This window comes from Petromyzon marinus, chromosome 12, assembly GCF_048934315.1.
Source record: "Petromyzon marinus isolate PM22_M1 ecotype Great Lakes invasive population chromosome 12, UKy_Petmar_22M1.pri1.0, whole genome shotgun sequence".
In the NCBI taxonomy this organism is placed as follows: Eukaryota; Metazoa; Chordata; class Hyperoartia; order Petromyzontiformes; family Petromyzontidae; genus Petromyzon; species Petromyzon marinus.
Window position 1 is genome coordinate 475,994 of NC_133678.1, and position 14,456 is coordinate 490,449.

Consider the following 14,456-nt stretch of genomic DNA (forward strand, 5'->3'; position numbering starts at 1 on the left):
CGGCCTGGCCGGGAGAATTCGCCCCGGGGCGCGACGGCTCCGGGGGTCCCTCGGCACCGACGTCGCGGACGGAGAGAAGCGATCTGCGGGGTGGAGTGGCGGTGGTGGCGGTGGTAGTGGTGGCGGTGGTGACGGCAGTGGTGGTGGTGGTGGTGGTTAGTGGTGGCGGCGATGGTAGTGGTGGCGGCGGTGGCGGTGGAGGCGGTGGTGGTGGTGGCGGCGGTGGTGGCGGTGGAGGCGGTGGTGGTGGTGGTGGGGGCGGGGGTGGCGGCGATGGTGGTGGTGGCGGTGGCGGTGGTGGAGGCGGTGGTTAGTGGTGGCGGCGATGGTGGTGGAGGCGGTGGTGGTGGCGGCGGTGGAGGCGGTGGCGGCGATGGTGGTGTAGGCGGTGGTGGTGGTGGCGGCGGTGGCGGCGATGGTGGTGGTGGTGGTTCCTCCACGTGCCTCGAGCGTCCAGCACGACCGCGACACCGCTCCCCCCACACGCCCTCTCTACCCACCTCGCTCCGTCTGCACGTCTCAAACACAAAAAGACAACAAAGATCCCCCGTATAGCCTTGACAGGCTGTTGGGGCAAGTGCTGTTCACCTTTGGAGGCACACGAGGGGGCGGGTGGCTAACACCACCCTCGGTCGCCTTTATCTTCCCAGTGGCGATGTCTACACACCGGACCAAACTTAACGGGAAGCATTCCATCTGACACCGTGACGTCGACTCGCAACCCTCCCCCAAAGCGCGGGGCCCGGGCAGTCGCCCGGATTCGCCGTACCCTCGGGATGGCTCTGCAGCAGAGGGAGCACAGCGACCCGGGAAAGCCTCACGGAGTCCCAAGACGCTTTGAAAGGAGCGTCCTGCAGTAATGTCCGGGTTGTAGCGATGGAATTCCAAAATAAAAACAGATGCTTAGATGATGGATGCTGCTGCGTTCACAGTGATGCACAATGAACGACACAACTCAACACGTTCCTCAATAGCAACACTTGAGTAGTCTTAAATATAAAATATATGAGGCGACGTTTCGGCAATGGTCCTTAATAGCACGTGGAGGGCGAGAGGCGTACGCGCCACGGTGTGGGCGCAGCGGTCCCGCACTGCCGCCTGCTGCTCGAGAGCGAGCACAGCAGCGCTCTCCTCTCCCTCTCATCGCACTCCACTCACTCCTCCACTCTCATCTCACTCCACTCACACCTCCACTCCCACCTGCACTCTCATCTCACTCTACTCACACCTCCACTCCTCCCTCTCATCTCACTCTACTCCCCTCCTACCTCTCTCTCTCATCTCACTCCACTCCACTCCCACCTGCACTCTCATCTCACTCTACTCCCCTCCAATCCCACCTGCACTCTCATCTCACTCTACTCACACCTCCACTCCTCCCTCTCATCTCACTCTTCTCCCCTCCTACCTCTACCTCTCATCTCACTCCACTCACACCTCCACTCATTCCTCTCATCTCACTCTACTCCCCTCCATTCCCACCTCCACTCTCATCTCACTCCACTCACACCTCCACTCCTACGTCTCCCTCTCATCTCACTCTACTCCACTCCACTCCCACCTCCACTCTCATCTCACTTCACTCACATTTCCACTCCTCCCTCTCATCTCACTCTACTCCCCTCCACTCCTCACTCTCATCTCACTCCACTCACTCCTCCACTCTCATCTCACTCCACTCACACCTCCACTCCTCCCTCTCATCTCACTCTACTCCCCTCCACTCCCACCTCCACTCTCATCTCACTCTACCCCCCTCCACTCCTCCCTCTCATCTCACTCTACCCCCCTCCACTCCTACGTCTCCCTCTCATCTCACTCCACTCACACCTCCACTCCTCCCTCTCATCTCACTCTACTCCACTCCACTCCTACGTCTCCCTCTCATCTCACTCTACCCCCCTCCACTCCTACGTCTCCCTCTCATCTCACTCCACTCACACCTCCACTCCTCCCTCTCATCTCACTCTACCCCCCTCCACTCCTACGTCTCCCTCTCATCTCACTCCACTCACACCTCCACTCCTCCCTCTCATCTCACTCTACTCCCCTCCACTCCTACGTCTCCCTCTCATCTCACTCCACTCACACCTCCACTCCTCCCTCTCATCTCACTCTACTCCACTCCACTCCTACGTCTCCCTCTCATCTCACTCTACCCCCCTCCACTCCTACGTCTCCCTCTCATCTCACTCTACTCCACTCCTACCTCTCCCCTCTCATCTCACTCTACTCCCCCCCACTCTTACCTCCACTCTCATCTAATCCCCTGAGACGGATGCCTTTGCTCCTCTTCTCGTCGTCGTCTGTCCACAGCTTCACTCCGAATCCGCCCCTCTCGGCTCGCGGGAGGCGGATATCACAGAGCTACGTCTGAGATCATTCACCTCTTCCAGTGACCTCTGGTCGACGCACAGCAGAAGAGGAGGAAAGGCTTCCGTCTCGAGAGACTGGAGAGAGCGAATGCGTTCCACTCGTTCTATAATGGCAACTTGATGAGGGCTCGCGTTACAAGCTCGCAATCGGCAGAGGGACTCGTGGTCGACAGCCGGTAGAAGACAACGTGGGCTGGAGCAGTGCAAGCGGGGGAGTCGACGACTCAGTGCAAAGATTTACATCGATGTCAGGGCGATTCGTAAAAAACACCTGGCTCCACTGGGTGAGACGCGTGGGGCGCATGGGGGAGGAGGAGAGGGTAAGGGGGAGAGAAGACCTAAGGGCAGACGGTGGGAGACTCTCAGGGCAGATCTATGGGTCTCTGTATGAGTGTATATTTATCTATGTGAGTCTGTGGGTCTCTATGTGATTCTAAGAGTATAGGTCTCTTTGTGAGTCTAGAGTTACGTGTCTATGGTCCTCTATGTGAGTCTGTGTCTCTACGCGAGTAAGTGGGTCTCTGTGTGAGTCCATGGATTTGTGTGAATCTGCGAGTCTCTATGTGAGTCTGTGGGTCTCTATGCGAGTCTAAGGGTATCTATAGGCCTCCTTGTAAGTATATAGTTAGCTGTGTTTTTGGATCTTTCTGTGAGTCTATGGGTCTCTATGTGAGTCTATGGGTCTCTACACGAGTCAGTGGGTCTCTGTGTGAGTCCATGGATTTGTGTGTTAATCTGCGAGTCTCTATGTCAGTCTATGGGTCTCTATGTGAGTCTACGGGTCTCTATGTGAGTCTATGGGTCTCTGTGAATACAGTGAATCGGTCGCGATGAGAATCTATGAGCAGACGGTGGGCGGCTTGGCATTGCAGATCTTGGAGGTGGCTGCGTGGTCGTGGTGGTGCAGTATTTTATTGATCTTCAATGTGAGGGGGGCGCTCGTAGATGAATGGACGTCTGACGTTGAAGAACGATAACAAAGCAAATCTACAGGGCTCCATACTCTTTGGTTCTTTCGGTAAAGTCACGTAGTAGGTATAAAATAAAATACATTTAATCACGACATTTCGGGCGCAACACAAGCGTCCGTCATCAGGTGGAACAATCACAGCAAGAAACAAACTGCTGAAGTGGGCAGAAGGACTCCCGTAATACCAGGTTATCTAGGTAAGAGGGGGGGGCAGAGAGGAGGGGGGGGTAAGTGGAGTGCTGCCAGATGAAGAGCAGCTAGAAAGGATCAAAGGGCAAAAGGAGGAGCGAAAGCAAAAGAGGGGAGATGCGGATGTGAAGGCAACACCATAAAGCATTTAAGGTTTTACCTGGTTAATAACATCCTTCCAATGATTGCTCAATTTGTATCCATCTTCTCGGTTATATATCTGGATGGCTTCATGAACAAACCTTTGATAGTATCACGAGAGCCCACAGCGTTATAGCAATGGTCAGCCACGGCGAGGGTATTAGTTCTGCCTTGTTTCAGATCTGCCTTGTGTTCACAAACACGGTCTGAGACATGACGTTTCATTTCCATAATGTAACAATCACCACAGGTGCAACCCGAAACGTCGTGATTTAATTTATTTTATTTTATACCTACGTGACTTTACCGAAAGAACCAAAGAGTATGGATCCCTGCAGTCACGAAAGCTTCAAATCAAGATTAAATTTACAGGGCACCCGTGAGCGTAAACCCCCAAACAAACAACAAACAAACAACAACAAATTGGCCACTCGCTCGCTCGCTCCGTAGTCGGGACGCGAGTGCCGGCGGCCAGGGAACTCCGGCAGAGCGCCCGCGGGCAGCGCGGCGCGTACGGAGCCGCTCCCGGCGAGAGCGGCTCTCAGAGCCGCGCGAGGAGAGCGCGAGCCGGGCCGGCGCCGCCCATCCCGTCGCCAACTCTCATCCTCGCTCCGACCTCGCCGCCGCCGCCGACGCGGTCCGCCGCCCACCCCCGCGCGTCGTCGCGCGCCGCGGCGCGGTCGATGCACGCCTCGTAGCCGCCGCTCCCCACGTGCAGCGCGGCGCACGCGAGCCGGAGCCGACACGGCCCCTGGCACCAGCGGTCCGCCGTGAAGCTCACGAGGAAGTGGCGCGCGTACAGGGCGAAGGCGGCGTCGGCGGAGGGGCCCCGCGACAGCATGAGGCGCCCGAGCGCCAGCAGGCTGCCGGGGCGCAGGTCGGGCAGGCCGAACGCCTCGGCCATGCGGTACTCGAGGGCCCAGGAGGCCTTCCCGCGCTCGTTGGCCTCCGTGAGGTTCAGGTAGAACTGAGACAGCTCCTGCGAGAGGGGGTGGATGGGGGTTGGGGGGGGGGCAAGGGTAGTGGGGGCACCGGTGGCTCGCAGGGGTAGTGGAGGAGAGTCCGAGGGAAAGAGGGAGACGGCTACCAGAGTCGCTCGGCTAATCAGAGATGTGGAAACGCCGAGCGAACGTTGCGAACGGAGGGCTAGAAGGAATCGGGTTGACCTGCGTTGTCAACTCGGGTTGAGTCAACTCGAGTTGTGATGAGTTAGCTGAAGCTAGTTCCAGTCAACTCTAGTTGTGATGAGTTAGCTGAAGCTAGTTCCAGTCAACTCTAGTTGTGATGAGTTAGCTGAAGCTAGTTCCAGTCATCTCCAGCCAACTCGAGGTAAACCGGTAACCGTCAGGCAGTCACCGGTGAAAGTGGAATATTTCGTAACGAACGTCATTGGTGTTGGCCGTGAGCGAGAATTGAACTCTGGTCGCCGGGTTCACAGCGCAGCACCCTAACAGGTATACTACCACTCCCAACTACCACACACAGACATACGCACACAGGCACGCACCTCAATAGCCAGGTCGCGCTGGCTGTAGTTGTAGGAACGGAAGCCGGGGTTGTTGGCGAGCGGTATGGCCACCGAGCCATTGTTGGAGCGCCAGGGCGTGATGGCCGGAGACACAAACATGCTGCCCAGAGCCGCCCCTAGCACATGGCCAGAGACACAAACACGCTGCCCATAGCCACCCCTAGCACACGGCCAGAGACATAAACACGCTGCCCAGAGCCGCCCCTAGCACACGGCCAGAGACACAAACACGCTGCCCATAGCCACCCCTAGCACATGGCCAGAGACGCAAACACGCTGCCCATAGCCACACCTAGCACACGGCCAGAGACACAAACATGCTGCCCATAGCCGCCCCTAGCACATGGCCAGAGACACAAACACGCTGCCCATAGCCGCCCCTAGCACATGGCCAGAGACACAAACACGCTGCCCATAGCCGCCCCTAGCACATGGCCAGAGACACAAACACGCTGCCCATAGCCGCCCCTAGCACATGGCCAGAGACACAAACACGCTGCCCATAGCTGCCTCTAGCACACGGCCAGAGACACGAACATGCTGCCCATAGCCACCCCTAGCACATGGCCAGAGACACAAACACGCTGCCCATAGCCGCCCCTAGCACACGGCCAGAGACACAAACACGCTGCCCAGAGCCGCCCCTAGCACACGGCCAGAGACACAAACACGCTGCCTATAGCCGCCCCTAGCACACGGCCAGAGACACGAACATGCTGCCCATAGCCACCCCTAGCACATGGCCAGAGACACAAACACGCTGCCCATAGCCGCCCCTAGCACACGGCCAGAGACACGAACATGCTGCCCATAGCTGCCTCTAGCACACGGCCAGAGACACAAACATGCTGCCTATAGCCACCCCTAGCACATGGCCAGAGACACAAACATGCTGCCCATAGCCACACCTAGCACACGGCCAGAGACACGAACATGCTGCCCATAGCCACCCCTAGCACATGGCCAGAGACACAAACACGCTGCCCATAGCCGCCCCTAGCACACGGCCAGAGACACGAACATGCTGCCCATAGCCACCTCTAGCACACGGCCAGAGACACAAACACGCTGCCCATAGCCGCCCCTAGCACACGGCCAGAGACACGAACATGCTGCCCATAGCCACACCTAGCACACGGCCAGAGACACAAACATGCTGCCCATAGCTGCTTCTAGCACAGGGCCAGAGACACGAACATGCTGTACCAAAGCCGCCCCTAACACACGGCCTGAGATACAAACGTATGGTGCGAAAGAAGTTCAACATACATATGCACAACTCCGTTAAAGCAGTAACACGGATGAGGAAACACAATGCGTCATTGACGAATGTCTAACAATATATTTTGATCCATAAGAGGGTTTTTTTGGGTTAGAGCGCGTAAAAATATACATGTGTTGTAAAAACCCACCACCACCCGACACAGCCAATTAGTAAGGTTTGTCACGTTAACAGAACGTGCCAATTCGTTACTAGTACAGCACACCGGTGTGTTGGAGAGCAAATCCACAACATTTACAATCTGAATACGGCGTCCCCCAACTAGAGAGATAGATGTGGTGTCATCACTTGTGAGCCAATCAGGTGCGAAAACAGGAGGAGGGATTAATGTAGTAATGTAATAATGTAGTAATGTAATAATGTAGTAATGTAATAATGTAATAATGCGCTGCACCTGCGGGGCTCTGCAGCACCATGAAGCAGTCGGTATGCAGGTGGCCGTAGAGGTGAGCGGCGATCACGTCCGCAAACTCGCTGAACACCGCCACGAGGCGCGCGTTGTACTCGGGCCGCACGAACGTCCCGGGGCCCAACTCGGGCTTGTATCCCGGAGGGACGTGAGCCACAACGTACACCTACAGGCAGCGAGACGCACACATACAGGCGCCAAGACGTACACCCACATCCACCACAACGTACACCTACATGTGGCACGACATACAGGCAAAATGGCATATATACCTACAGGCGCCACGACGTGCATCTACGGGCACCGCGACGGGACTCATCGTGCCGCCCCCCACCCCCAGGCCTGCCACCTGCCCCCAGCCCCCCACGGCACCTTCTCCTGGTGACGGCGCGCCAGCGAGAGGACTTCGCGCAGCCAGGCCAGCTGGCCGCCGGGGTCCGGCAGGCCCAGCGTCTGGCGGTTGGGCGTGTAGTACAGGTTGGTGTTGAGGGTGACGACGCGCAGCGCCGCGCTGCTCGCACCGCGCACCAGCTGCGTGTAGAAGCCGGCTGCGCGAATTGGGGGGCGGGGGGAGACACGGCAGTGGTGAGTCGATCGATCCGCTGCTGGATGGATCGAGGCTCGATGAGTGGAGGTGGAGCGAGCGAGTATGGGAATCGGAGTCCGCCCGGGCCGACTCGCGCCACGGGGAGTTTATTGTTCATCGATGATTTATGTCTGCGCAATATTTTCGATTTCTTGTGCGACGTGGTTGCTCTTGCATCGATTTCTATTTATTTTGCTGCCGAACTTCATGTTGTTTGAAGGAATAGGCTGTACTCTTTCCAGCAAGAAAGATGTTCAAACACCGTTTAGCACTTGGCATCAAGTCTGCAGTAACCACGCATGCTCCTGGTAAAACATGCAAACAAACGTGTTTAGGTAATGTACGCATTAACCTTGAAACTGACTGTCCTACACGAGAGACAGCCTCATCTATGGCCTTGTCTTACCACCGGTGTTCGACCAGAGGACAACGCCAAAAAGCGAACAGCACAGAGACAATGCCAATATGCTCACCCCACCCATGAGTGCTTTGATAATTGCCTGCAGCAACTTGGTCTTCGTGATGTTTCCCTGAAGGACACTACACAACAACCAATGATTATTGTTGTTACTCTTGACCACAATTCCAGTGATGTACCCAAGAGACATTTTAATGGGGGTGGCTGCTGCCTCTGCTTCATTGGGTCGCTCGACCACGCATTCCATCATTCGTGAGAGGTTGGCTTCGTGTGGGAGGAAAGCGGAGAGCTCGGAGAAAATCCGCCACGCACAAGAGGGGTTCGGACACTCGAAGCTTCGCATGGATAGGTTCAAGTATGTACTGTGTGTGTGTGTGTCGCTGTGCGCCACTCGCCCTTCCTGAACAAGGCCTGCGACTCCTCCGTGAGCCAGCCGCTCCACATGTCGGCGACGCGGTCGTACAGTTCGCTGCCCGCCACCGGGTCCTGGTCCTGAAACAGCGACAGAGACAAAGATCCCCCCGATAGCCTCTACAGAATTCTTGGAGCCAAGTGCTGAGTTGGGCCACATGCCGACTCTGTACGCTGCAGAGCGTGAGTGAGTGTGAGTGAGCGTGCATTCTGTGTGAGAGTGGGGAGCGGTAGTGTAGCGGTTAGCGAGCTGCACTATGCACCCGGCTACCCGAGTTCGATTCCCACTCACGGCCAACACTAGTGACGATTATCTGAACCGGTCCTGGGTCTCCCTTAGGTCGACTCAGTCTCAAATGAGTACCTGGTGTGGTGTGTAAACATCGCCACTCGGGAGACAAAGGCGGTCGGTCGTGGTGTTGGCCACCCACGCCCTCGTGTACTGTTCCGGCCTTCATAGGTGCTCGCTAACAGCACTTGCCCCTACAGTCCGTTAAGACTATACAGGGGATCTTTGTCTTTGTGGTATTTGCATGTTATCTCCTGTTCTACATGGGTTTCTCCCATAGCTAAATAACCACATACAGTGTAACCGGTATTGGCCAAACTTCCCAATGCTGGAACATTAAACTGCAAATCGCTCAATTAGATCCACAGCAGCAGCATCAGCATCACCCGCTCTACTGTGAAAACTTGGCAGGACCCTCCTGCACAAGAGCCTTGAGACTCTGAGGCTTTCCTGGGTAAACAAGCATCATTATAAATAATAATAATTATAATAATCATGATCAGAATGATGATGATGTGAGTGGTGAGGGTGGTGTCACCTGCGGCCAGTAATCGTGATTTCCCAGCGCGGGAATCACGGGCGTGTTCGGGAACGTGGATCGGATAAGCGTCGTGAAATTGCCCATGATCTCAAGCACCTCCCGCGTGGACAGCTCCTTAACAGGCAGGTGCGGGGGGCTGTCCCTGCCGCGACGGGAGATCACACGAAGTCAGATCGCGAGCGGCAAGAGCATTATGCCACCGCCGCCACCGCGGAGCCCACCAAACAACCCAAGCTTCCTCTCTCACCCAGTCTTCTCAGCCTTTGATTGGTCAGCTGGAGTTTGCACGTGGCCAGTGAGCCACAGCTAGAGTGACAGTGCCAGGCCATCGCCTCCTATACGGAGAGTGTCCACGATCGGCGGACGCAGCCCACGCCGCCTCCCATCAATTCGAGACGGACTCTGGTCACAGACTGGCTTTCTCGCTGTTTAACATCAACCTCACCCCCCGAATTGGTCACGGCTCCGACGTAAAACAGACCACAGTTGCAAGTTCCACAAATTCCCAGCTGCCTTTGCCTCGAACCATCCAGAGGACCCTATCGAGATGAACCATTTCCAGGGTCAAGGCAAACGGAACGTAACGAACAGGGGTTAGCAAAGAACAACGTGCGGGAACGTGCGACGATTTCCAGGGGTTACAGGGCGATGAAATAACACAAGTCACGTGAACAAGATCTCCGTTAAGGACAGCAGAAAGTCGGCCTGCCTATGAGATCAACACATTCCTCGTAGCTAGCGGTGAACGTCCAGACTCCAACGCTTGGCCATTGTGGTGTATAAGACCACTCATTACTCCTCGCTTTGGCCACCTATTCAATCCCATTGTGCAATCGAATTTGTATTAAGTTAATGGACATTCACATTTAGCCCCCAGTAAATCCACTCCTGGACTGGCGCATGGCGGACCGTGACGGCCCTGTGCCCTCCGCCTCCCAAGTTCGTGATCATAAAACAATTTGTCTGTTTTCGTGAAAACTGCGCACGTTACAAACTCTTTTTGTTTGTTAATAGAACAGCATTGTCAGCCCAAGCTCGCAATTCTCGGTCTCGGGCCTAAGCAGGGCCACCAAGGGTGCGAGCTCACAGGTAGCAGACGCGGGCCGGGCAGGGTACCGAGGTCGCAAGCACGCAGGGTTCGAAGGTCGTTGGCACGGACCGAGCACAGTTGCAAAGGTGACGAGGCTGCCAGTTCATCAACTGTTGAGGTGGCACTCTATCTCTGTAACACCACAATTGGCAGATCTATTTTGAGGAAATTCCAGTCGCTGGCACTGAAGTGATGAGCGCCAGACTAAAACACGGTATCACGAGGTAGACGCGAGGCTAAATACCAACAACACGCAGGTACATTTTGTGTTGATATGAGGGATGTACCCTCATGACACCCGGCCACATCGATCAAATCGCTGTTTGCCGAAACTCAAATAGACGTGAACCGGAGCAGAAATCAACCACGACGCGTCGATCCACGTACCGCCAAATAAACAATGGACAGATGGCAGGCAGGTTTTTTGGGTGAGATCGCATAAAAATAAATGTGTCGTTAAGCCACCACAGCCAATTAGTAAGGTTTGTCACGTAAACAAAAAGGAACAATTGATTACAAGCAGCCTCATCAGGCGATTTGCCAGAATTGTGAAGAAGTCTTCCTGTTTGGGTCTGAATGCTTGGGCGGAACGCCGTGGAACGTGCGCGCAGTGGGGGGGAGCGTGAGGGGGGAGCACGGGGGGAGTGTGGGGAGTAGCGTGGGGGGGAGCGTGGGGGGGAGCGTGGGGGGGAGCGTGGGGGGAGTGTTGGGCCTGCGTGGAGGGAGCATGGGGGGGAGCGTGTGGGGAAGTGTGGGGAGTAGCATGGGGGGAGCGTGGGGGGGAGCGTGGGGGGGAGCGTGGGGGGGAGCGTGGGGGGGAGCGTGGGAGGAGCGTGGGGGGGAGCGTGGGGGGGAGCGTGGGGGGGAGCATGGGGGGGAGCGTGGGGGGGAGCGTGGGGGGGAGCGTGGGGGGGGAGCGTGGGGGGGAGCGTGGGGGGGGAGCGTGGGGGGGAGCGTGGGAGGAGCGTGGGGGGGAGCGTGGGGGGGAGCGTGGGAGGAGCGTGGGGGGGAGCGTGGGGGGAGCGTGGGGGGGAGCGTGGGGGGGAGCGTGGGGGAGCGTGGGGGGAGCGTGGGGGGGAGCGTGGTGGGGCATGGGGGGGAGCGTGGGGGGGAGCGTGGGGGAGCGTGGGGGGGAGCGTGGGGGGGAGCGTGGGGGGGAGTGTGGGGGGGAGCGTGGGGGGAGCATGGGGGGAGCATGGGGGGGAGCATGGGGGGGTACCCGGTCCACACGAGGAAGTCCGGGTCAGGGTCGAGGCTGCGCATGTTCTCCAGGGCGGACTGCACGAGCCGCCAGGCCGAATCACACATGTGTGAGCCGAAGGGGCCCGCGTCGCGCACGGGGAGCCCCCGCGAGGAGCGGCACACCGACTCCGGTACGGCGTCCGCCCGGTAGCTCGGGTCCAGGTGCAGGTCGCTCAGGTGCCAGAACACACCTGGGGGAGTACGTGCGGTGAGACACGTGTGGACACGTGGAGAGACGCACGGATACGCGCAGGAATAAATACGTGGACATATGCGGGGAGACGCGCGGTGAGACACACGAACACGTGCTTGCGGGGTTTCTAAAACTCAGAGCAAATACGGGAAGTGAGGAAATTAACTTCATGAACAGCGCTGCAAATTTCGGTTCTGGAAATATATTACGACAGGGTCGTCGCTACGATAAACGGAAGTCATTTCCCAAGTCAACAGGAACAACTTTACGAGGAAAGCTGCAAAGTTGGGCTCGTAAAGAGTTGGAGGGTGAGGAAGGTGAGGCGGGTCGGGAGAGACGATGGGCCGCGATTGCCACAGGCCCATGAGCAAGTTATTGACAGCAAGCTGCGTCAACACAATTAGCGATCACAGAGGCATCGGTGGACAGGGCCAAGGGAGGCCACATGGAGCGACTTCCTTGGGCGTCGAGGAGCCATTGGGGATCATCTCCCATTTACATCCCTTCAGAAAAAGTGGTGGAATATGTCATTCCTATGATGAGGGCGAGTCTACCCATAGAACAACCTACAGTGGTACCTATTTTATCAACCTAGAAACATGATGGGCTGAGTAAGCCCCCATAACTTGGATTTGAACTCACGACCTTCCGATCATGCTCGCTCTCGCGCTGAGCCACCTGAGAGGCACTCCAGGGGCGATGTTCACTTTTGTTTCCACACAGCATCATCGTCGCCACTGTGCACATCGCGTTTCTCGCGAACACCGAGGAGGGACCACGAGCGCGAGCGGGAAGGCAGCGGCCAGGCGGCAAGGAGCCGGTGCTGTCAACAATTGGCCGAGCTCTGCGGCCCCCTACATATTAAGCTGTCAGCCAATGAATTAATATTTACAGGCGTGGAAGGAAACTGGAGCATTGGGAGAAAACCTGCGCGTACAAGGGGGCAACACGATATCCCATACAGAGGGGACCGGTGGAGATTAGTCCGGACCTCCTCGTGTCGACTGTGTACCGCGCTGATCTCCTCCGGACCACGCTCGAGTGACCGTTCCGCGGAACGAACGGAGAGAGCGAGCTCATCACGAGCGCGGTCTGCCGCCGTCTCCTGGCGGGCCGGGGAACGGCGACCCTCCTCGACACCCGCAGGAAGGGGAGTTTGGCAACCCGAAGTTGCGGTTCACCGGCCCATGGCGCTGCCTTCCACACTTCTTGATTACGGGCCACGTGCAGCGTAGCCGCCGCCACTGCCATCCGGCTATGATGAGAGAGGGTTTAGGGAGCTGTAAGGGAGTGGACCACGCGTTGTTGCTCTGGGGCTTGCATCCGAGCGGCGAGCGCGGCTACGGGAGGCGACGCTGGGTGCGGGGGGGCTTGCTGGAGGCGACCCCGTGGTCGTGCCGGCTACGACCCACGACCCAGATCCCCCCTCCCGCTTCCAGAGACGACAACTCGCAACGTTCCCACGTCCGTCCCTTCACGTAAAAACGAATAAGCAGGCTTTTGTTTTACACATCCCATCAGCAGCTAGGCCTTCTGGGAGCACGTGATATCTGCAGGATTGGTTCAATACAAGCAACACTGAGGTAAATGTATCTGTCAGCGGAACACGTGTTAGACAGCACTCAAGTACAACGTGGTGGCACTGTAGAGACAGCTCGCTCGACGGTAGTGCGAGCAGCTCACGCAATCGGAAAAGTCAAGAGTTCGAATCCTGTTTGGGGATTGACAAAGCCCATCATCCCTTCGGGTCGATAAAATAAGTACAGGACAACGAAGTCAGCTGTGGTTGTCCTATGGATAAACCCGCCCGCACCAAATGAATGTGAAATTACCATCACTGGGCCCGGAGCTGTGAACGGGGAATGAGCACCGATGCCTCAGTGCTAATTTGAGCCGGAAATCACCCAACTTTCACGGGAGGAAAGTTTACCACAAAGACCCCGATGTATTTACCTTTGCCTCCACGAGCCCGGAGTGCCGCTGCCATGGCCGTGTGGAGGAGGCAGCTGGCCCCGAGCAGCAAGAGCAGGAGGAGGAAGAGGAGACTCCTCGGCAGGGGCGCTGACAGCGCCATGTGCTGCTCGCTGGTCGTGGCGACTGCTGTCCACAGCTGTGTCCGGGAACTCCTTCCCAGCGGGGGAACCCCCCTTCCCCGTGACGTCACCTTCCCAGCGCGCGAGACCCCGCCCACGGCGCTCGAGAGATTCAACACGTCTATAAATAAACAAATATATACCCACGTTTTTCAATAACACCGTGGCATGAAAAGGAAAATATATAAAAGGTGATAATGGCCCTTCTTTATAACACTTCATCATACAAAGGCCAGAGGGACGAGTGAATCATAGGGACTGGACTCTCCACAATGTTGTCTTCATTTATATAATCGTTTGTTAAAGCATGAAAATATACACTATTCAAGTACATTACTTTCTATAGCAATATGAATACAAATATAATTTTCTGATAGTACGTTCGTGCACAAGCAAAAATATAAATATATTTTTAAAACGTAACACACGTCATTTGATATGCTATGAAGAAAGGTCATTACCTGAATCATCGCCGATTGTATATTTCACGAATGTGTTCATTCTTTTGTATATTGATAAGGTAAGAGGAAGCACCTCCTAACTAATGGTTAATAATTAATTAGACAGGCAGGTTCCTTAACTAACTTAAGCATATCCTATTCTTGGTTCTTTCGGTAAAGTCACGTATAAGGGAAACAATAAAATAATAAAAATATAAAACAATAAAATTCTCACGACGTTTCGACTGCAACACAAGCA

At 56.2% G+C, this 14,456-nt stretch overlaps 1 protein-coding gene across 1 annotated transcript; it reads right to left on the reverse strand.

Annotated features, from left to right (window-relative positions):
- Positions 1 to 3,940: 3,940 nt before the first annotated feature.
- On the reverse strand, positions 3,941 to 14,445 carry LOC116941720 (cyclic GMP-AMP phosphodiesterase SMPDL3A-like). Its single transcript, XM_032953067.2, has 9 exons — positions 14,219 to 14,445; positions 13,618 to 13,878; positions 11,449 to 11,662; positions 9,137 to 9,281; positions 8,294 to 8,390; positions 7,267 to 7,442; positions 6,880 to 7,060; positions 5,183 to 5,319; positions 3,941 to 4,654 (listed from the first exon to the last, which is right to left on the reverse strand). The coding sequence occupies exons 1-9, from the start codon at positions 14,256 to 14,258 to the stop codon at positions 4,217 to 4,219; spliced, it is 1,689 nt and encodes a 562-aa protein (XP_032808958.2). The 5' UTR covers positions 14,259 to 14,445; the 3' UTR covers positions 3,941 to 4,216.
- Between the last annotated feature and the right edge of the window lie 11 nt (positions 14,446 to 14,456).